At 42.1% G+C, this 21,710-nt stretch overlaps 1 protein-coding gene across 1 annotated transcript in view; it reads left to right on the forward strand.

The window, feature by feature from the left end:
• The first annotated feature begins 6,165 nt into the window (after positions 1–6,165).
• CDH8 (cadherin 8) overlaps positions 6,166–21,710 on the forward strand; it is a 327,579-nt gene continuing 312,034 nt past the window's right edge. Inside the window, 2 exon segments of the mRNA XM_040253857.1 lie at positions 6,166–6,628; positions 21,242–21,692. Coding sequence (XP_040109791.1) covers positions 21,441–21,692 — 252 coding nt within the window. The 5' untranslated portion in view covers positions 6,166–6,628; positions 21,242–21,440.

Here is a 21,710-nt window from a genome sequence, read left to right on the forward strand (position 1 = left end):
ACGGAGGAGCTCAATGGGACCTTGTATACATTTGGTTTCATTATTCTCAAATGGTCTCCAGAATGATGTTTGTTATGTTGAATCAGAATCACCGGGTTTGCTTTTTGAAAATATACATTCCCCTTGGAGACTTTGATTTAGTTGGTTAACCATGGAATCTGGGATCTATATTTTCAAAAACACATGCAATTAATTAAGGATTCTGATTCTTCTCAGGAATACATAATGTTTAGTTCATCTTGTATTGCGCTGTGTAGGTCCCTTCTGCAGTGAGGGAAAGTAGTGTTGCAGTGTTTTGAAAGCAGCTTATAATAGTTACTAGTACTTCAATATGGAAAGGTAGTACTAGATTATATTTAATGTTGGAAATCCTCGGTTTGAATTGACTCCTTAACTTGGTAACTGAGTAATCTTGAGCAAATCACTTCATGTCTCTGAGCCTCAGTTTTCTCAGACTTTAAAGGATACCAACAATATCCTCTCCATTTGTAGTATCTTAATAATTAAAGGAAGACTACATGTAAAAAAGCTAATGGAGTATGTTACAATGCTAGCTCGCTTCCTTCTTTTCCTACCTGGTAAAATATCATAGCTATAAGGGTATTGGTAAAACACAGTGATGTATAATAATCATATTATTAGTAAACAAAATCTCAAGTTGCATAACAGGTGTTTAGACACCCCACCATCTGAACAGATGCCAATGCACAAGTCTGTTTACAGATGTCTGCTTCTCTCTCTGAGACTAAGTGTTGAGTGGGTGGTGTTTGGGTGAGTAGAACTACCTTCTGTTATTGTTAGCCTGTTTTAAAATTTAGGGAGACATGCCCAAATGTATGTCTTGTAGGAATTTTGCCTTACTATTTAGCTATATTTATTCAGACACAATGTTTGCAAAAGCAAGTCCATTTTTCTTCTCCAAATATTCTTCCCCATCTCCTACCATTCTGAGTCTCCTGAGCAAAGCCACTATTTACAAGAGAGTTGCTTTAATGACATGTTTGTGAAAATACAGATCCTGATCACAGTTTCCCTCTGGACCACCGAACAGAATTTGAAACCCTGTTAGCAGAGGCAAGATGAAAGACCGGTTCAACTGTATATCAAATTGTATCTGAGGAGCTGAAATTGTTTTATAAACCTCAATTAGGCCTCATACCACCCCCCTGAGGCAAGAAAGAAGTATTATGCACTTTTATGGAGACACAAACTGAAAAACCCACGGAGAGGTTAATCAATTTGCATCAGATGTCTTATAGCCAGGCTGCAGTGAGTTAGGAACAAAATGGAATTTCTTCCTAGGGAGCAACTTACCTTCTTTTATTTGCCTGATTACTAGAGTGTATGAAACTTTTGGAAAATTATGATGAATGTTCAAAAGAAACCCCTGAGAAAGGATTAGCATTTGTTTCTCAGTTTAGTAAATGAGTGATTTGTTTTTCATGCAAAAGCAAAGCACCTCTTTTGTTTTGCCAAACACTTCGGTGGAAATGACCCCTTTGAGAAAGAAGAAAAAGAAAAGCGGAGCAATTCAGGAATTAGGGCAGCGATTGGTAGAATATTTCTTTTCTTCTCTCCACCTTCCCCTATGTAGCAACCTACGCAGATATTGCACGCTAGAGGGCGCTTGAGGTGGGAAAAAAAAAAAAAAAAAACAACGACAGCGCTTAGACAGGGCCAGTTGTTTGTTCAGGCAGGAAGGAGATAGCCACCTGAAAGCCTGTGCAATTTTTTTCCTCCAGGCAGCATGACTTTGATAAATGAACGAGGAAACAAAGAATCTTTAGATAGTTTTATGCAGCTTTGACTAAGAAATCATGTTCATATTCTCAATAATGTAATTCCTTTTCAACTTCTTGGGACATTTGCCAAATGCCCATGTAGTAGAGTCTTGTCCAGTAACCAACTTGATAACAAGTAACCAGAACGATAAACCCCATTTTAGACACAGTAAGTAAGGAAGTAATGCTGATGTGCCTTCCCCCTCTTACATTTGTATTCATTTATACATGTGTGCCAATACATTAGTATAAGTGTGCATATTCCAAATGACAGTCATCTTCTAAATCAGACTTAAGATCAATTAAATTTAATAGGGGCTTCCCTGATGGCTCAGAGACTCAGGTTTGATCCCTGGGTTGGGAAGATCCCCTGGAGAAGGAAATGGCAACCCGCTCCAGTATTCTTGCCTGGAGAATCCCATGGACAGAGGAGCCTGGCGAGCTACAGTCAACGGGGTTGAAAAGAATTAGACAGGACTGAGCGACTTCATTTCTTTCACTTTCACTTTCTTTAATAGCCAAAACAATCTGATATACCAAATTAATTGTGTCTGGGGGCTAATAGTGTGGGGTAGGGGATTTTGGAAGGAAAACTCCCTCCATTTCTCTTCTTTATAGAGCATGGTGTGAATCATTTTTATTTTGTTCTTGGTTCTCATGTTAAACAAGAGGGGTCTGGAATCTTAATCTAGCTGCTGTTCACTTTCAGGAAAACTAAAAACCAAAATCCACAACGAAACAACAGATGAAAATGTATGTAGTCCACCAAACCTGGGCTGGCTTATTTGATAGTTTTGTACCAGTCCCTTTAAATCTATCTACCAGCCCTCCCCCCGGCCCCGGCGGGGGGGTTGGGGTTTAAAAGCCGAAATGGAGCTTATCTCTTTTCTAACACCTGGGACGATGCGCGATAATGCCATTTTGAAAAACTTCTCCAAAATGCTCTCAGCACAGGTGTAGTTTTCAGAAAGTGTTTATACCTTCATTTACTGAAAATATAATAGCAAGTTCAAGATTAGTAGTTACAGTCAATATTAAGAGTTCCAGGTCTAATTTCAGGATAGCTAAAACCAGCAGCCAAGAAATGTAGAGCATCACATCTCTGAATACAGTCCAGTGATGACTGTACCCCAAGAATCCATAATCACTTAAAACAGTCTTCCTAAACTTTCCATTCTTATGACTTAGGCTCAAATATTGGTAGTCAAACTAAAATTTCAAAGAAAAATTATTTTTACCTAATGGCACAGTTGCTATATCTTTTTAATATTAAATATATATATATATATATAATATGTTTCTCAGGCAAGTACACTGCTGAGAATAAAATATGTACCCTCTCCAAAAAAAAAAAAAAAAAAGACACAGTCATCTTCACATTTTTAATTGGAATTCCGTAAGATGAAATGTGAGGAAAGTTCTCGGAATTCCTAGAAAAGATCACATACTAATTGGTGTAATTTTTGCCTTCTTCATATTTCGCATTCTTCATCTGTTTATTTTAAACCTTATTTTGAAATACCCTTGGTAGGTATCACATTGCAAAATCCTTCCATTCAAGGAATCCACACTCCTCAGCCTTATCTTTAAGAGGTATCCTGTGAATGAATTACTTAGTTAATCTAAATTTAAAAGCAATCCAATAAATCTGAAAGCTCTCAGTAATCATACCATGATAAACACATTTAAAAATTAATTTTAGTTTTTTTTCTTTATCATGTACTGAAGAAGGAAAAGATGAAAAGTTTGAATTTTATCTCCAGCAGTAACAGATATGTCCCATTGTGCCATTTCCGGCTCCAACGTCTTCCTGTCTCTCCCTCCCACTTCCGGTGGGGGCAGAGGAAGCCATCAGATTCCTCCCCCCTCCAACTAATCAGTCCCTTGGTTAACTGTCATTTTTACTCAAAATTAGAAGAAAAGTCCCATTCCTCATGAAAAACAAAAGTGCCTTTTACTGGATGGTGTTACCCTCCAGCTCATTCAACTGCAGAGACTCCTGTGCAGAACTGTCTGCCTGTCACTGAAACACAGGCTAGAGACATTCTGCCTCTTCCTACACTAGCATCAGTCAGCCAGGGCTATTCTGAATGCTCTCCTCCCTCTCCTATTCCCCCAACAGCCACTGCTTCTCTGATTATACTGCTGCCCTAGCAGATAACTCCTCACGCTTCCTCCGCCAGAATACTCCAGGACACATGCAATTTTAGTGGCCATCCTACAAATCCTATGTTACAGTTCTCTTCCTGCTAGAAGGCTGTCACTCTGAAGAGGACGTTGAAAGAAAACTATCTTAAGGAGTTAGCTTCTCACCATTGTGACATTACACTGCATCCTATTAAGAGGGGGTGGAATTGTTAAAGAGGCAAATGCCTTGTCTTTCAGCCTCCCTGATTATTTTAGAAATATCCTTATAGGGCTTTTTAACATTACCCTAATCCTCTTTCACACTGCTTAATCATCCCGGCCTCTCCTAAGAATCAAGAGAAAATTAGTAAGAAATTCCTACAGCAGTGCTTTCAGTAGAGATTAGCAATATATATGGAGAGGGGGCTATTTGAAATCTAGATGGCCAAAAGTCAGCTAGGACAGTGTATTTAACTGCTCTGAGAATAAACATGGATAAGGTGAGTCAGAATAAACTCATTCTAACCCAAGGTAACTAAAGCCATTGGTTTCTGACTTTCTTCACTTTGTCATTAAAATAGTTTTATTTCACCATTAAGAAGATGAGATTTGAGGATACTGTTTAGCTTTACCACTCCAGCTTGCTTTTGAGGTGACTTTGTTACTAGGAACAATTCCCAGGTGTCAGTAACACATAACCTTTGCTTTAATTCTCATAGACGTAAGAAAGCACCCTAAGGAAAGGTTCAGAGCATTTGTTCAAAGTGAAAATGCATGTCTGAACATTAAGCATTGTCCAAGATGTGATCTATTTCTCTATACACTTGGGACTGTCCAGTCCAGCGGCAGTTATAATATGACTGAGGCATGATGCTGTTCCTTTTCCCAAGACAAAATTAGCCAATTTCTGAATACCCTGTAAACAGACAGAGTCTGAGATGAGATCAGTTACTTAGTGACTGTCTCGTGGGAAAATACCCCCCTGCATCTCTTCACTTCTCCCTGCTCTGAAATAATTCAGTTTCTTCCCTAAATCACCTAGAATGTGAAACAGATACTAGACCTATAGTCAGCATCCTTTTCAACATCTCACAATGGGATGGTAGATGCAACAGACACAAAAAAAGTCAAAATTGCATAAATATTATAAGCATATTGTGTCTATTTTCTCATTCTCCTCACTCTAATTAACTGAAGTCAGATAGCACAAGCTTTACGGACCTCTTGTCTGGTTCTCCATACCCTTTCTTTCTTCTTCCATTCCTGACTTTGTTCCCGGGTAGTAAAACCCTTCCTCAAAGTTCAGCCTTAGTGCACAGAGAATGGACTAAGTGTTCTGTGGAGGGGAGTTAAACAAAGGAATAAGGATTAGCTCATAGTAATTTTCACAAATTTTATTAAAAATAGCTGCCTATTTCTACGTGTTTGCCTCACTGATGAGAAGAAAAGAAATCTGGACCTCCTGATTCATGAATCCTTCTCTTGCATGGGCTCTGATCCATGGTGGGCAATTCTCAACGTTTGAGTGGAGTCCATCAAAGGACTCGAAAGCGCATCTCGTGGCGGAAGCAAAGGAGCTAGAAGTCTGGTGCCCGAGAGATTTGCAGGCAAGGGCACATTGAGAAGACCTAGCAGTCTCTCCTAGCAGTCTCCCAAGCAAGTTTTGCTTTTTTCACACCTACTTACGCGTCCCTTGCATCTGCCCGTCTGCGCTTCCTCATCCCATCTCCCTGAAGAAGTAGAAGCCTGGGGATATGAGGAATGCGCACCACCCACAGAACCGCGACACAGTGCCTCTAAACCACAGCGTCTGAGCAGCAGGCATTGGTCCTTCCGACACCCCCACTAGGTCTGCCTGAGGATCTTGGCTTAAAGAGGAGACAAGACGCCCACGCGCACCCCTTTGCCCTGTCGCGTCCTCTTCCTCCCAAGGAAAACAGCCGTGGTTCACTGGGACGCTTTTCAAGATCTCGCTAGCCCCAGAGCTCCGGGAAGACTCAGAGAGAAAGCTCGCGGGTACATTCGTCCGCATCCTTTTGTAGTCTGCCAGCCCTTTTACCCTGGAGCCTGGCCCTCCGCGGGCGGCGCGCACCGCACGGAAGGGCGCGTCTTCACCGAGTGGCTCCGGAGGCGGAGACGCGCTGGGCGCGCTCGAGAGCTAGGAGCGAAAAGTTGTGCGCCCACTTGGTAGCGGGAGAGAACCGAGGAGCGAGCGCGCCAGAGCGCCGGTGGGGGGAGGAAGGAAGGGGGCGGGGAGGGGGCCCGCTTACATGAATTTCCAAGTGGTAGACCTGCCTCTGCGCTCTGCCCAATGAGATCCGTCAGGGGAGGCACCCGACTCACTTTTCCACATCACTTCACAGTTACATTTGGCAGGCAGGCGGGCTTGCACGCCGGAGCGCTCAGCCCAGAATTAGTGGATCTATTTGGAATCTCCCTCCTTCCCCGAAGCTCATCTGCTGTCGCCGGCTCGTGCGCGGACGGTAGCGTCCACCCAGCGAAGCTGCACTTTGGGCTGCGGACACTCAGAGCCCGGCGCGCCCGCCCCGCGTCTCAGCACCAAGCCCCGCAGCTCCGAGAGGCATGAACGCGATCCGGAGGCGTCTGCCCAGCGCGCGGGGACCGCTCGCTGTTCACCGCCCTCGGGAGCAGACCTCGAACCCCTCCAGCCATTAGTGAATCAAGAGGCTTGAAATTCGCCCGCGCGGAGCCCCTCAAGAGTGAGTGATCCTCCACCCAAACCCCTCGTTTTAATCCATGCCCCGAGGACCCAGAAGGGACCTTATTATTATTATTTTTTTTTTTAAGGAATACCCCTGCCCCTTCCGGCACCCTGCGCGCCTCCTTCCATTCGAATGGTGCATGTGGGTTCGCTGCCCCAGTGTGGGGCTGAGCTAAATTTTCTTTCCAGCTATGCGCAGCTGATGGGATCACCTCAGGGTTTTTTACCTGACCATTTTTGCAACCTGCTCTGACAGCAGATCCCGGGGAGAAGCAAGCAGGCTGTGCCCCTCCGGCTTTCCTGCCGGGCTCCCTTTCTTGCGGTCGCCTGGCGATTTCGCCGCCTCGCGACATAGGCAGGCGCCGCTGCAGCCGCGCGCCTTCACTGCGGGGTCCGTGCGGTGAATGGGAAGCACCCGCCGCCGGCTGAGAGGCAAGTGCCAGCCGGAGCAGAAAGGAGGCGAAGGGGAGCGGGGTGGTGGCGGTGAGGGTGCCCTCTGGCTGATTTGCCGCACCGCCCCAATCCCGAGGAGACGGAGGGCGACCCCCGCAGTGGGGCAGCGGGCCACGGCTCAGCCGCGAGAGCCCCAGCCCACGGCTTTCCCACAAGTGGCTCCTCCGGCCCCGGGAAGCGCGGTGCGGGTTCCAAACTTGCCGGGCTCTCTAGCGGCCCCGCGGCTCTGTGGACGCCGAGATACGGCCCCGCATCCAGGCAAGACCCCCAAGCCGGGTTCTCTCCGAGCCCGCCAGACTGTGCTCGCAGAGGCCTCCTGAGCCGAGCCGGGGACTCCCTCGGACTCCCTCTCCTAGCTCCGCCAGAGCCCGGAGCTGCGCTTTCTGACAGCTCACTCCTCCCCATCCGCGAACCCTTGGCGGGTGGGGAGGGGGGGCAAGCTGCGCCCCTCGCAGGACCTGAGGAAAAGCGGATTCTTGCCCGGGTTGTGGCAGCGCGTAACAGGTTCATAAGGGACTTGATCCCCGTTCTCTCAGGCTCCAGCTAAGCCTGGGAGCCAGTGAAAATCTGCCGCCGCCAACGAGGATGCCAACAGGTATCCACAGTTTACCGTGCCTTTCCCTCTCCGCAAGCCCAGACCCTTCCCCATCCAATCTGGCAGAAACCTCAAAGTTTCGTGATCCCGAGACCCTTCCCCGCGGGCACAGGGCCGGCGGCACGTCCGGACGAGCCGTTTGTCTCCGCGAGCCGAGATGGCAGCAGTTTGGTTGGGCTGCTACATGTAAGAAATCAAACAATATTAATTGTTTATTGTTGCAAACGCACATTAGTCAGTGATGGAAAACCACCCTGGCAGCTGCACACTTCAGCTCCAGTTAAAGGATAGAGCTGATAATTAGGCAAGGGAGAAGGGGTCCTTTCAACTTTACCACCGTTTCCTGAAGATTCCACAGAGTTTCCTCTTTAAGAGGCAAGATTCGACCATGCCCTTAGCTCGCCGGAGCTGCTCAGCCGATCAGCCGGCTGTTTCCCCGGCTTCACAATATCTGTTGGCCGAGAATGGGAACTGGGACGCAGGAGAAGGCGCACTGGTCCTGCCCTCTCGAATGGATACCACCGCGAAACAGATCCGAGGCCACGGGGTAGGGGGGCGGCTGGGGCCCCTAGGAAGCGCCGGCCCTCTTTACAGCACTCCTGACAGCCATCTCAGTGGTTAACAACCCTCCCTAGGCTGTCACCTCCGGCTTCATTATAGGAGCTTTTCAACTGGAAAACTATGTGCTGGAAGGAGATATTTATGTAAGATTCGAGAGTGGGATTTTCCATCCATTCAACCTGGCCTCTGTACCTCACTGCATGCAAAATGAGTCCTGTCGTTCATGGCAAACACAACTGAAATTTCTGCCTGGTTTTTGCTTTTCATCAGTCTTGTCCGGTTTTCCAGGGGTTTTATCGTGTGTGTGTGTGTGTGTGTGTGTGTGTGTGTGTGTGTGTGTAAAGAGATTCTTTTAACCAGGAGGCCTTTAGAGGATGTTCTCTGAGGGTTACTTTTTTTTTTTTAATCCCTCAAAGGGAGTTCTCCATAATCATCCTGTCCAGACATGTTTTTCCACTTCCCTGAGCTCTGTGGCTGAAAGAAATTCTAGGGCTCTCCCTCTTATTAAATAATAATACTACTAACAATATTCTGTAAATCTGCTTCAGCAGTTTGGAAGCCCCCCCAATCGCATAGTCATTTCATGCTGGAGCAGTCGCAGGATTTTAAATCATCTTTAATAAATATATATATATATTTCCACCCCCCCACCCCGGACTCTGAAGAGGGCTTGGAGTTGAGAAAATCTGGTCTGAAAACAGAGAGGAGCCCCGCAGATGCCCTGGGGACTGTTTCATTCAGGGCTGCTCTGTGGCCGTTTGCGCTGCTCACTCCATCCCCCACGACATCCACATGGGCATCCAGGTATCCCATAGCCATCACAAACAAGCCCGATGTTTCAGAGACACTGGCTGATGTTCTCTGAAATGTCTGCTGCAGTGCTGTCATGCAAACTTTTTAACTGTCCCCTCCTTCAATCTGGATCTTCTATTTTCCAATTACTATTACTATTTAAAAATCAATTCTTCTGCCTTATAATCTATAGTCTCTTAAAACTCTAAAGACTCCAGATGAGGAAATCTCTCCACCCAAATCACTTAACATATTTTGGCTGCATTTTAGGTGTCCAAGATACATTTCTTGAGCTCCTGAAGGTGTTAAGAATTTAACTGAAGAACAGTTTTGTTGCAACCCTCACTGGAATAGTAGCTCCATTGGCCTGCTGTACATGCATCAACTGAATAAAGAAGGAAGTCTTTAACCTGAAAGATAACTTTATGTGGGCATTACGTGCTGCTCTCTGGTCAAGACAGTATTCATCTAAAGCCACCGGTTAATTTAGCACTGAACACAGTAGAAGTAGCCAATGGCAATTCGCTCAAAGTAAAAAAAAATGAACAAAAAACAACAAAACAATCTGTGAAACATGCTCTGCAGGGTGTAGTAGGCCGCTTGAGAAGGCATTTTGTAAAGGCTGTTATATAAACATCCTCATCATGCAACATTTCCTTGTAAACTGAACAGATTTAAGGTCTGATGCTCCTGGTTAGCAGGGAGCACCTGATTCTTGGAACAAAGCAAGAAAACTCCAAAGAATGAGGGTATAATGATTCTATTCAGGAAGCTGTACCTCAGGGCTTTCCTCTCACAGTTCCTTTCTCTGTTTACAGGTGAGGAAAAAAGATCAAGCACAGACAGAAAAGTTAGAATCCACACTTAATCGGCAACTGTTCAGAAGTAACTTTATCATTAGAAGTAACTAATTCTCTAAAGACAAAATTAATAATCTTCATTATTTTTCTATTAAGGTAGTATACCTTACAATTTTATCAACATTCCAATCTGAGCAAAATTGCCATGCACAAACAAAAGCTTTTCATGGATAAAACGGCATTCAGTTTGTATTGCCAACCATTCTTTCATACTCCATCAGCAATGTTTTGTGTCTGACAAATCAAGGAAAAAGCAAAACAGACTAGCCTTTAAATTATAGGTGCAAACTAAGGTCCATAGACTTTTTCAAAACTATTCTGCTCAATGGTGCTGTCAATACTAGTTTCAATAATTTTGTATTTTTTACAATGTTATTCAGAGAAGCAAGGCGTGGGGGAAATGCATTTTTTCTGTTTTCAACACTGTTGGCATTCACAGGTGAAATGGAGTAACTTTGCTTTTTAGTTTGGGAAAAGCTCCTGTCTTTGGTGTATTGTATACCTCCTACAGAGCACAGAATTAAACCAAGGCTGATTCCTTTGCTCTGTATTAGGTGTAACTCACACACACACACACACACACAGAGCTTATTTCTAGAAAACCTAAAAATGTCTCTAGATAACTAACTCACTTATTGGTTCAAGTAGGAGATTCTTATCCTATTCTCTTTGCCCTTTCATCTGCTTTAGATGATTTGATTTGCCCTCTAGGCTTCTTGGATTCATATATTGACTAGTCTTTTAAAGCAAACACAACTCTGTGGTGTGGGAAGATGTTTTTTACAAAATCTCATAAATGTATACTTGTGGAATAGAATATGTTGATGGTCTGAGGCCATCCACTGATGTCGTGGGGCTTAATTAACCACAGAGCCGTTCGTCTGCTCTCTTTTGAGTCCCTGGCAAGTTGCTGATGGTGTGGCGTGTGCAGTGTATCTCAACTGCACTGTTGGCTCCTGCCTCTGGAACCCGCCTCCAGATGTAACCAGGAGGAGAAAATTAGTTGAACCTGGCAACTTCAAAAGGTCAGAAAAGAAATAAGTTCAATGGATACCGTTCAGCTGCTTCTCCCATACGTTGCTGTGAACGAAATCTCCATCACCTCTTCATGGCAGAGCATCCAGGCCAACGCTGTTTCCTTTTTCTCTCATGTCCCAAACTTTTATTTCCTGAGTTTTAAATGTCATGTACTATTCCCTATCACAAATATCATCCACTGTCTTGACTTTAGAAGTCTTGTTTTCTGTAAAGTTCTATTAGGAGGAGGAAATGCACAGAAGTGATTTTTCTCTATCTCTTTGGACACCATCATAAAAGAATAACACTTGTATTTGGAACCTTCAAACAGTTTCTTTCCCTACTCTGCTTGTCAAAGACAGCTACAAATGCTGGGATGATGGTTGGTTGAGAGTAGAGCATGGAATCAGTGCTCAGTCAGCATTGATTTAATGCATTGACAATTAACAAGCCCTGTGCTTTTTTTTAAATTTCTTTTCTAGGATAGTCTCAGTAAGGGGGAGGGAGGGATACAAGTATATCTAAAGTCTAATATTGTGACCATCTACCTCAGTTTTCTCTACAGAAATTTCATAAATTGTCCCAAGTATTTTCTTAGATACAGCTTTTCCCTTTTTTAAGAAGTCATTTTTATTCATGTGCCACAAAGCATTTATTTCTCCCTCAAAATCATTTTTTAAATGATATGGACTTATAAAAATTAAGAATACTTCTAAGACTAGACTTGCATCAAGAATGCTTTTAAACTCTGTGTGATGGGAAGTTATATTTTATTGGGAAAAATGCTCTAATTATGGAAGTCTTGCACGTGTAACTCAGTATCTGTACCTTTCCCTCGTGGAGAATTTATTAAAAAAAAAAAAAAAACCCAATGAGAAAACTACTTCTTCTTTCCTTCTTTTGCTCCCTGCCTCTCTTCTTTAATTCTTTCATATATATTATATTTGAACAGTTCGCATCAACCTCATGTGACTTGCAATTCTGTGTCTGTTAGAAGACTCCTCTATATCGATTTTAATCAGCAGGATACCTGGCCCTCACAAATACACACAGGAAAAAAAAAGTTCCATCAGAAAGTCCTCATGGATGTATTTACGGATATTTTAAGCAAATGGAATGCACTTCAAAGAAATATTAAATGGAATCTTCTTAATTCTTCTATATCATTAAGTGAAAATATTATTAGACTATATTCATATTCTATTAGCAATAGGGACCATATTTTCCATGCATTGTTTCTTTCTAAATGAATTCATGCATAAAATATGATTAGTTGATTCCTGATGTAACACAAATAACATAAAATAAGTAGATGGGGAATAATATGAATATCATTAAGGAATGCTTTTCTTTCCTATCTATGGAGCCTTATCTCCAAAATATAATGTAAAAATTGCAAGAGCACATTTCATTCTTTATTAGCCCATTGCTGTTTCAGCTTGACAAATGGAATTCAACTTTTCTATGTCCCAAGTATTGCCATCTTTAAAATGGGGATGCTCAGAATTATGAAATAAATAATTCAAATCTATTTTTATTGGAGTAGTGAAACAGGCTTGATTTTTGAATTTCACTAAAATATAGCAGCTGAAGGAGGTACACTTATTTAGAATCTGTATAAGCAATTTAATTTTCAGAAACTATACATTCAAAGTGATATCTAAATATCATTTTTGTCAAATAATTGCTTGCTATCCGTTTACCTACCCATCATCTATGTCCATGTGGAGTTCATGGTAACAGTGCTTGTGGGTGGTTTTTAAGCTATAAAGTCTTTGAAACATGAAAGAATGGAAGTAAGGTGCACTTGTGAGGGTGGTTACTACACAGTATAATCTAATTGGCAGAATCTTGACTTATTAGGCTGGGATATTTGGCTGCATTCCAGTTTCAGTATTGTAGACTCTGTAGCCCTGGTTATGTGTTATACTGATTTTAACCATTTCCACATTTCCTTTTTTTTTTTTAACTTCTCATTTGGAGGAAAATTGCTTTACAATGTTGTATTGGTTTCTGCCATACAACAATGCTGTTTCCACATTCTTTAAGCAGGAAGGGAAAGCTTCTAATTTTTAACCATCATCAGTAGTACTAAAATTTCTTGAAACATATCAAGAATTTGCTAAATATTTTTTGGAAGAAGACACTACCTAAATGCAACCTCTAGTTAAGATTATCTTCTCAACTCCTGTCTGAGTAGTGTTTAGATGTCACTGTATCCTCATCTTTGAATTAATAGGCACTTCCCACTTGAACCATTCTCATGAGAATATACTACATGATTATGACATGCAATGGAATTTTTCTTGTAGGAGAGAAGAGTTTTTCAGTGAGTGGTGACAATTTGAAAGTGAGTAGTTCTGGTGTAATTGTACTTTGTCCTTTGCACTTTACCCTTTGCCCTTTTAGGATTAATGATGATGGGCAATGCCATGTCTTCTTTGGAAAAGAGAGACATGGATGACCCCAGGGTGGGGGAAAGTTAAAAATACCACCCTTTAATCCTACTATATAACACAGGGAGATATACTCAATATCCTATGATAAGCCATAATGGAAAAGAATATGAAAAAGAATATATATGTATAACTGAATCACTTTACTGTACAGCAGAAATTAATACAGTGTTATAAATCAACTGTACTTAAATAATTTTAAAAAATACCACCCTTTAGAGGCCTCATAAAATTATTTGAAGACATTAAGTGTATATTAACTGTGGATAGGAAAAGCTATTTGTGAAATGCTGTTTTACTTATATCTCACTTGGTTCATGCCATTAAAAAAAAAAAAGCTGGAAAAAGTTATTTTATTACCTGTTTACACAGAGCACCAGAATTTTCCCCACTGATGTATCCAGCAAGAAATCCACATCAAATAGTTTTAAAAAATTAGTCAAGGTTCTTTGTGAAGCAGGTGAAACATTCAATAAATTGTAACTATCATTGTTACACTGACAAAAGAGTTTTTACAAAGCTTATCTCATTTAATTTTTTTCACCATCCTTCACGTCAGTTCCCTCATCTGCCACTATTGAGATAAATTTGCCTAGGTCACTTATCTTAGGAATGATAGGACTGTGATTCAAAGAACTTCTGACTCCAGAGTCAAGGTTCTCAGCCTCTGTGCCCCCACAGTTCAGCTGTATTAACAAGATTGTTAAGGGTAAGATTGATTTCCTAGTGGTTACTCTGATTTAAAGTCATGTTGGTTTGCAACCTTGGAGTTTGCAGAGAGGGTAGGGGGTGAAATTCAAAGCCGACCCTTATACTTGGAGCTCCAGGAGAGACGGAAAAAGAGGCAAGCCACTCCAGATTGGTAGGTGGCAGTTTTAATAAACAAGGGAATGGACATTACATATGAGGCTTGACTTGGGCAACCACAAGATCTCTGCGTCTGCTTGCTGGAATCTTAAAGTTCATTTACACGGAGATGTTCATGGCATTCAGTCTCATGTACCATCCAGATGATCTCAGTAACACATAGCTCTCTCAAGGCTACATCTTTGAAGTGACTGTTAATGCAGACACAGTGGGCAGGACATGCATTCCAAGGACAGGGAGGGGTAAGGAGCCTTTGATTGCCAGGGTCCAGCTCATGGATGAACCTGCCATCACAGCTCCTCCATGACCTCCCCCAGCAGAGGGCCAGCACAAATTGTTTTCCCTCATTAGGTCTTTGGCTGTTAAACTCTGAGCAGGTGCTTTAAAGACAGCAAAGGATGTGGCTTTTAAATGGAGAAGGAAGGATTTAAATTACACTTGAGAAATGACTTCCTGGCATGACTCTTATAGGCAAGGAAAGTGCGGGACTTAGATTCATCGTTCTGATGTGGTTTCAAGACAGTTCTGCCTGAAGAAGATCCGACAGGATAGATTCAGCTTCAGTATCTTAACTAACCCTATAATTCTAAGAAAGTTCATTAAATAAATTTCTGAGCCTGTAAACACTAGGAAAAGAAACTTGACCCTCCTGTCTTTGTTACCCCAGTTCTGAGATGTCTATAGCAGGAAAGCTTCTATGTGAAGGACAGAGTTTTGACTGCATCTTGGGAAAGGATGAGGAGGAACTGTCTTTGCCATGGTAACCAGTAATTATCAAACTTAAAGAAAACTAAAGCTTCCAGTAGGAAAAAAAAAAAACAATAGCGTGTCAATAATAGCAAAAGTAGAGTAGATTTGACAGCTATTATTTTGGGTGGTAAAACAAGCAAATAATGTGCTTTTGGATAGAGAGACAGTTGGATAAATGTATGATTTGATGCCAAAGAAAGATGTCCAGAAGAGTTGTGGTTGAGAGGAGAGATAATCCTCTGTGTGTGTGTAAATGAAAAAAAAAATTAAATTCTGTTCTGCCAAGGGAATTTGGTCAGGGTATTCTGAAGGCTTTAGGAAAGGTGATTCTCCTGCATTATTTATATTTGGACACACGCAAGTATTGTTTGTCTCTAGTTCTCCAGGGCTTGGCATGAATCGCACTGGGCCGCAGGCTGAATCGCGTACCCTGTGTTGCTGAAATACCACTTTGAATTCAATGTGCATTTACCTGTTTTGAAGCAGCCTGCTAATGGCTCTAAATTCAAGGTCAGAAACATTTTTAATAGAAACTCTCTGGTCTTATGTGTCATTTTTGCTTCCATGAAATATTGTGGCCACTAAGCCCAGTGGATAATAAAAGCATAATTTCCTGTCAACCACAATAATCTGCAGGATTGAATTCTGAAGTGTCGGTAAAAGCCCGTTTTTATTTTAGGCTTCAGAGTGTGGCTCATCGTTGGGAACTGCAATCTTTGTTGTTTACCAAGTCAATGGTGCAGTAATATTTTTGCATAATGACTTATCTGAAAGTTTTTTTTTTTTTAACCTCAAAAAAAAAGTTGAAGTCAGTGGGGTCAGACCAGGCTGTAATTAAAGCTATCTCTAAAATGTAAGTGTGAATGAAAAGCAGGACTGTAAGTATCTTACCTAAAACGAAACATCTTCTTAGGGGGAATTCTAGTTACTTCTTTGTAAGAATTCCAGAGGGACTGTAAAATCTCTTCATCTCACTCTCGGGGTGTAAATCAATGCAGCAGCATTATAATAAAGTGGATTGCTTGGCCAGACATACATACTGTGGTTAGAAAATCTAAAAATACATTGATTTTTTTTTTTTTTACCCAAGCTTTACAACCTCACTCAATTTCTTCTTCCTTGCGTAGAGTTAAGCAGTTTGTATATGCAGCTACTATTACAATGTTTATTAATTCTGATAACAGTGACAGGACATTTGGTTGCATCTCAAGAATTCCTATAAAGCTGTTCTCTGATTATCTAAGAGGACAACATTAGCTCCGCCCATGGCAGAGTGCCGCATATAAATAGCACAGTTCTGATTATCACAAGAGAATCCCATTTCTCTCCTAGTAATAGACTTCGTTAAAGTGAAGGTCAAGTCTCAACACCCCCTAATAGCATGCGTGGGAACACACTGCTTATTGGAGCAGTTTTTCCAGTGTTCCATATGGAGTGGGTTAAGTATAAAAGTTATGACATCATACAAAATCTCATTTATTCATACATTCTATTGCTGGTTTTCCCAAAGTCTATTCCCACATAGTAAGTAGTTTATGGGCATGCTATTTAATGACACTGAGGAGGAAGTAACTTTCGTACCACACCACTGAATCTTTCAAGTCTTCATAAGAAGGAGATCTGAGTTAGGTGGTTTTATTCCTGCGAACTCTAGGCTTTTCCAGCTACAGCATCTGCCTCACAGATGAGGTTATTACAAATGCAGAGTTGCAAGCCCCACTCTAGACTTACTGGATCAGAATCTGCATTTTAGAAAGATTTCCAGGATTTGTATGCATATTTAAGTTTGAGAAGCATCACTTAGGGGTATGCTGGAAGAAACTCTTACTTGACTAAACCAGAGGTGTTTCTTAACTTTCGCCAATTGTCATACCTGGTTAGTGACCACATTGAAAACTTGAAATTGGTCACGGTGGAAGTATTTGTATCATGGAAATTAAAAAATCAGGGATTTTTTTTCTTTCAGATAGCCACTTGGTAAACATTTAACTGCACACCCTTACCTCTAACTGTTGCTTGTCTTCCTTTTCAACAAAGAGGGACACAACCTCAGGCTCTGACAGCATTTAGTTAAAATTAAACATTATTTAAAATACCAATCTCACTGTGCATCCAGTTGCTGTCTCCCATACTCTCACCAGGTGGCTCAGTGGTAAAGAACCTGCCTGCCAGTGCAGGAGACTCAGGAGACGCAGGTTCGATCCCTGGGTTGGGATGATTCCTTGGAGGAGGAAATGGCAACCCACTCCAGTATTCTTCCCTGGAAAATCCTATGGAAAGAGGAGGCTGTTGGGCTACAGTCCATAGGGTCACAAGAGTTGGACATGACTGAGCATATCATCGTTGTGGAATGGCGCTTATTTTTATGCCTGAGAGCTTTCGAAATTGAACACACTCTTCTCTTCACAAACCTCTGGCAGAGAAGAGGACGTCAATTTGACATGTAGTCTAGAGACCATAATTAGAATGATGTGGTGGGTAGTAAGAAGATACCATGGCCATGGATTAGATAATATGACAAGAAATGATTTGAAAACTACCCTCGGTACTAATTCATTCCCAAATCGTGTATTACTGAATGGTTTCGTTCTTGTTCATTGATTGACTTAAATGACCCTTTTTACTTACCCTCCCCTCTTCGGGTTATTCCTTTTCGATGTTTAGATGATGCTTCCCCCAGGAAGCCTTCTTTAAGGCAGTGAAGATGAGTGGCATACCCATCATTCTGTACTACCCTAAAGTTTCTGAGACTTAATAGGATATTCTAAGTATTCATTTCTTAGTCTTTACCTTGGCTCTTGGCTTCCTGAAGATAAGAATTCTGATATGTTTGCTTCTCTTGCTTTCATGCCTGACCCACAGTATAAGCTCATCAAATATTTAGATAACAAGAGAAGGGACTGTGGTAAGAAAGAATTCTAAAGTTAGATTACCTAGATTCAAATAGCTGTTTTTCTCTTTACTGGAGGTGTTCTTTAAGCAAGTCATATCATTACTCTACACCTCAGTTTTGAATAAAACTTACTGTGGCTTGTAAGTACTGTGCCTTGTAACAAAACTTACAAGGCACAGTAAGTTTTATCTGACTGCAAGATCTTGTGTTCATGGATACTATTTGGGGCTATGCATATGTTCTTTATTGATTAATCCCTTTATTCTAACTAGTGAAGCTATGCCATTGTATAAAACAGTTTCAGGGCCTATTACTTTTTACCTGATTCTGACGAGTTCAGGGAGGAATTGTGTCACATTCCATCCCGAGTGGCTTGGTGGCAATCCATCTGCTTGGTGGCTTCCATCAGGGAAGTGTCTGTTAGGACTTTAAATTGAGATTAAACTGCTTTAATCCCAGAGTCATTAACAACAAAGCAGATGCCAGAGAATACTTGCAGAGTATTTGGCACAGTTTAAAAATAACTGTGCATTCTTAATCACTTTACCAAAATTATCACTTGTAATCTTCAAAATAAACCAGCTAGGTCAATAGCATTCTAGTTTTTTTATTATTATTATTTTTAATTGACCCCCAGTTATGCAACTGGTAAAGGTGGCTCTCTGGCTGGAATCCAAACCCCAGGCTGGCTGGAGCTAGAGGAAACTCACAACCATCTCATGGTTCTCCCTCTATAGCGTTCAGGCCACCAGAGGATGGTCTACATGGCTCTTGAGCATTCAGGTATGGCCCAGCATGAAGCAGGGTAGGTTTGGAAAGAAGAAGTCTTTTTGCCCCTGAGAAGTGTTTAGGCTGAGCCTCCATGATTAAAATGAGTATTCCCTTCCATCCAGTATGGTCCAGCCCTTCTCTTACCAGCATCACCCTGGTCCACCCACATCCCACCTTAGGGAGGCTTCTTGACTGCCTTTGTCACTCTCATACCTTTACCTTTCCTGCAGAAGTCACACAGCTTATTAACTCTCTGCTCCTTTGATTTTTTTTTTTTTTTTTTTTAACTGAAGCTTTTCAAGGGCAGAGATAGTGTCAGGACCGCCTCCTTAGTCTGGCTCAGGAGAACAAGCATCACAGCTTAGTGAGTGTTTCCCAGGTTCTGGGTGTTTCATCTGAGTCTTGTTTCTGAATCACCCTACTGCCTGGAAATTAGGAATTCTTCTTACTGCCATTTTGCAGAAGAGAAAACAGAAGCTCAGAGAACTTAAGTAGTTCTTCCCATTATTACAGAGACAGCAAGTCGGGTGAGCTGGGATTCCAGCCCAGGATTTTCTGCCTGTAAAACAGACAGTCTCGCGAGTAACACGCTAATCCTGCATCACTGTTCCTGCCCCATGTTTAGGAGATTGCATGGCATGTGATGGGTGTGCTGTACATGCTAAGTATTTTAAGTTTAAACACTGTTTAAGTGGATTGACCATACAGAAAACTTGATATTGAAGGGATTTTTCTATCAAGATCTGTCAACTTTTGTTTTAAATTCGAAGCCTGCAAAGGCCTGTTCTCAGATGGGATGAGACAAGGTCTTCCTGGAAATCTGCTATACAGGAAGCCTGATCTCCCTGCTGGTACTGCAGTTTTAGGGAAAGCTGGGGGCCTTGTTCTGGACTCTTTCTCTGAGTTGATTTCCTGTTCAAAGATTTTCTTGCCTTCAGTTTCCATTGCAACTGCTGTTTGCAGGGATTCTCCTGTGCCCTGATCAGGGTGGAGCCTCTTTTGAGGTACACAGAGAATCCCAGTGATGGAGGTGAGCCCAGGCGAAAAGTGACAAACAGGGCGATTCTATTCACCACCTTGTTAGATAGAATCCTGCCTGTCTTTGCAGCAGGATCTAAATCTGCCCCTTACATCTGGCTTTGCTAAGACCACTCACTAGCTAAGCCAATGTTAAGCACTTTCTTGCTTCCCCATTCTGAGCCAGAATGGAACCAGGGACACACAGGGCAAAGTTTCCCTACCACATTATGAATTCCCTGAGCCAAACTATTCCCCATGGTGTTCTGAGGAATTATTTTCCCATTTAATCTAATTCAGCTAGACTTCTCTCTGGGATATGTGGGGAACATTATTTCCTTAAAAATAATTTTTTTGAGAGGGAAGAAACATGTTTTGCCACACCGAAGGTAAGCAAAAAAAATGTATTTGACACCTCAGGTAATGGGGATTTTTTTGTGCATCCCTTTCTGAAATCTCCTCAATTGAAAATTGTATTTTTACCATATTTCATTCCCAAAGGAGCTTTTCATAATTTAAATCTCCTGTTCAACTGTACATTTGGAATGGGAGCCTTGACACTGTCCTGATTATAACATACATGCTGGACGTTACAGAATTTCTCTCTGGGAGCATTCTAATTTTATTCACTCATTATTAGCATCCTGGCAGAGAATTGTATTCTGCAGCCTGAGCTGGACAATCCCTTCTGATGGGCTGTGGCAGCTAAGACGGTAACAACTGGGGCTATTTCCCTTCCGTTCTCATTTGTAGCTTTTTTTTTTTTTAATTAACCATTGAAACTAGTTTCTTCACATAGTGCAGCCCAAAGGGAACTAGAACTTCTCTTTAAACTGGAGGGTGGGGAAGGAGACAGAGAAGAGAAGGAAGAAAATGAGGAAGAAATGAAGGAAGGAAGAAAGAATTGCAATCTCTACAGGAATGCAGGAGGGCTACGTTGGCAACACCCATACTTGCGTTACAATCAGACTGCGAGAAAAGAGAGTGAAAGCCATGGAGAGAGAAAAGGGAGGGAGGCATGAAAGAAAAAGGAAGGGAGAAAGAAGGAAAAAAAAACAAGGAGGGAGAAGCAAATTTCAGGGACTTGCAGCAGTTTTTGATAAATAGCAGATAACAGAAATTAACGTTGTGTTGCGCTGCTGTGCTCAGTTGCTAAGTCCTGTCCAACACAGTCTTACATGCGTGTGTGCTCAGTGGTGTCTCTTTGCTACCCCATGGACTGTAGCCCACCCAGGTAAGGATACTGGAGTGGGTTGCCATTTCCTCCCCCCAGGGGAATTCCTGACAGCCGTCACGCCCTCCCCCCAGAGATCTAACCCATGTCTCTTGTGTCTCCTGCACTGGCAGGCAGATTCTTCACCACTGCGCCACCTGGGAAGCCAACAAAAATTAATATGAATATCTGAAAGCTTAAAGTATAAAAAGACCTGTGAGCCTACTTATTCTCAATCTATATGGATCCACTTTCTTAATTCAAGGCTGTGGGAAATGTTCATTCACATGCTTTTGAAAAGCAGTGATTTTGTTTTAAAACCTGTTGGCAGTGGATCATTAGTTTTCTCCCTCCTTGTTTTTGCAGGAAATTTCAATGAGAAGGACAGCCCATGGATCGTGGTCTTAGAAAAACTGCGTAGATGATGTCTGTTTCCTGTGCTGTAAACACATGGCAGGGCTGTAAGTAAATGCTCAGCACCGCATGATGAATTGGATGGCTGCAGACCGGAGGCAAAAAAAGTAATTGTCTCATTTTCGTGGTGATTTGCTTAACTGGTGGGACCATGCCAGAACGGCTAGCGGAAATGCTCTTGGATCTCTGGACTCCATTAATAATATTATGGATTACTCTTCCCCCTTGTATTTACTCGGCTCCGATGAATCAGTCTCCGGTTCTAATGAGTGGATCCCCATTGGAACTAAACAGGCTGAGTGAAGAACAGCGGATTTTGAATCGCTCCAAAAGAGGCTGGGTTTGGAATCAAATGTTTGTCCTGGAAGAGTTTTCTGGACCTGAACCGATCCTTGTTGGCCGGGTAAGCTTCGTTTTTAAG

The sequence above is a fragment of the Oryx dammah genome, unplaced genomic scaffold, assembly GCF_014754425.2.
Source record: "Oryx dammah isolate SB20612 unplaced genomic scaffold, SCBI_Odam_1.1 HiC_scaffold_13, whole genome shotgun sequence".
NCBI classification, from domain to species: Eukaryota; Metazoa; Chordata; class Mammalia; order Artiodactyla; family Bovidae; genus Oryx; species Oryx dammah.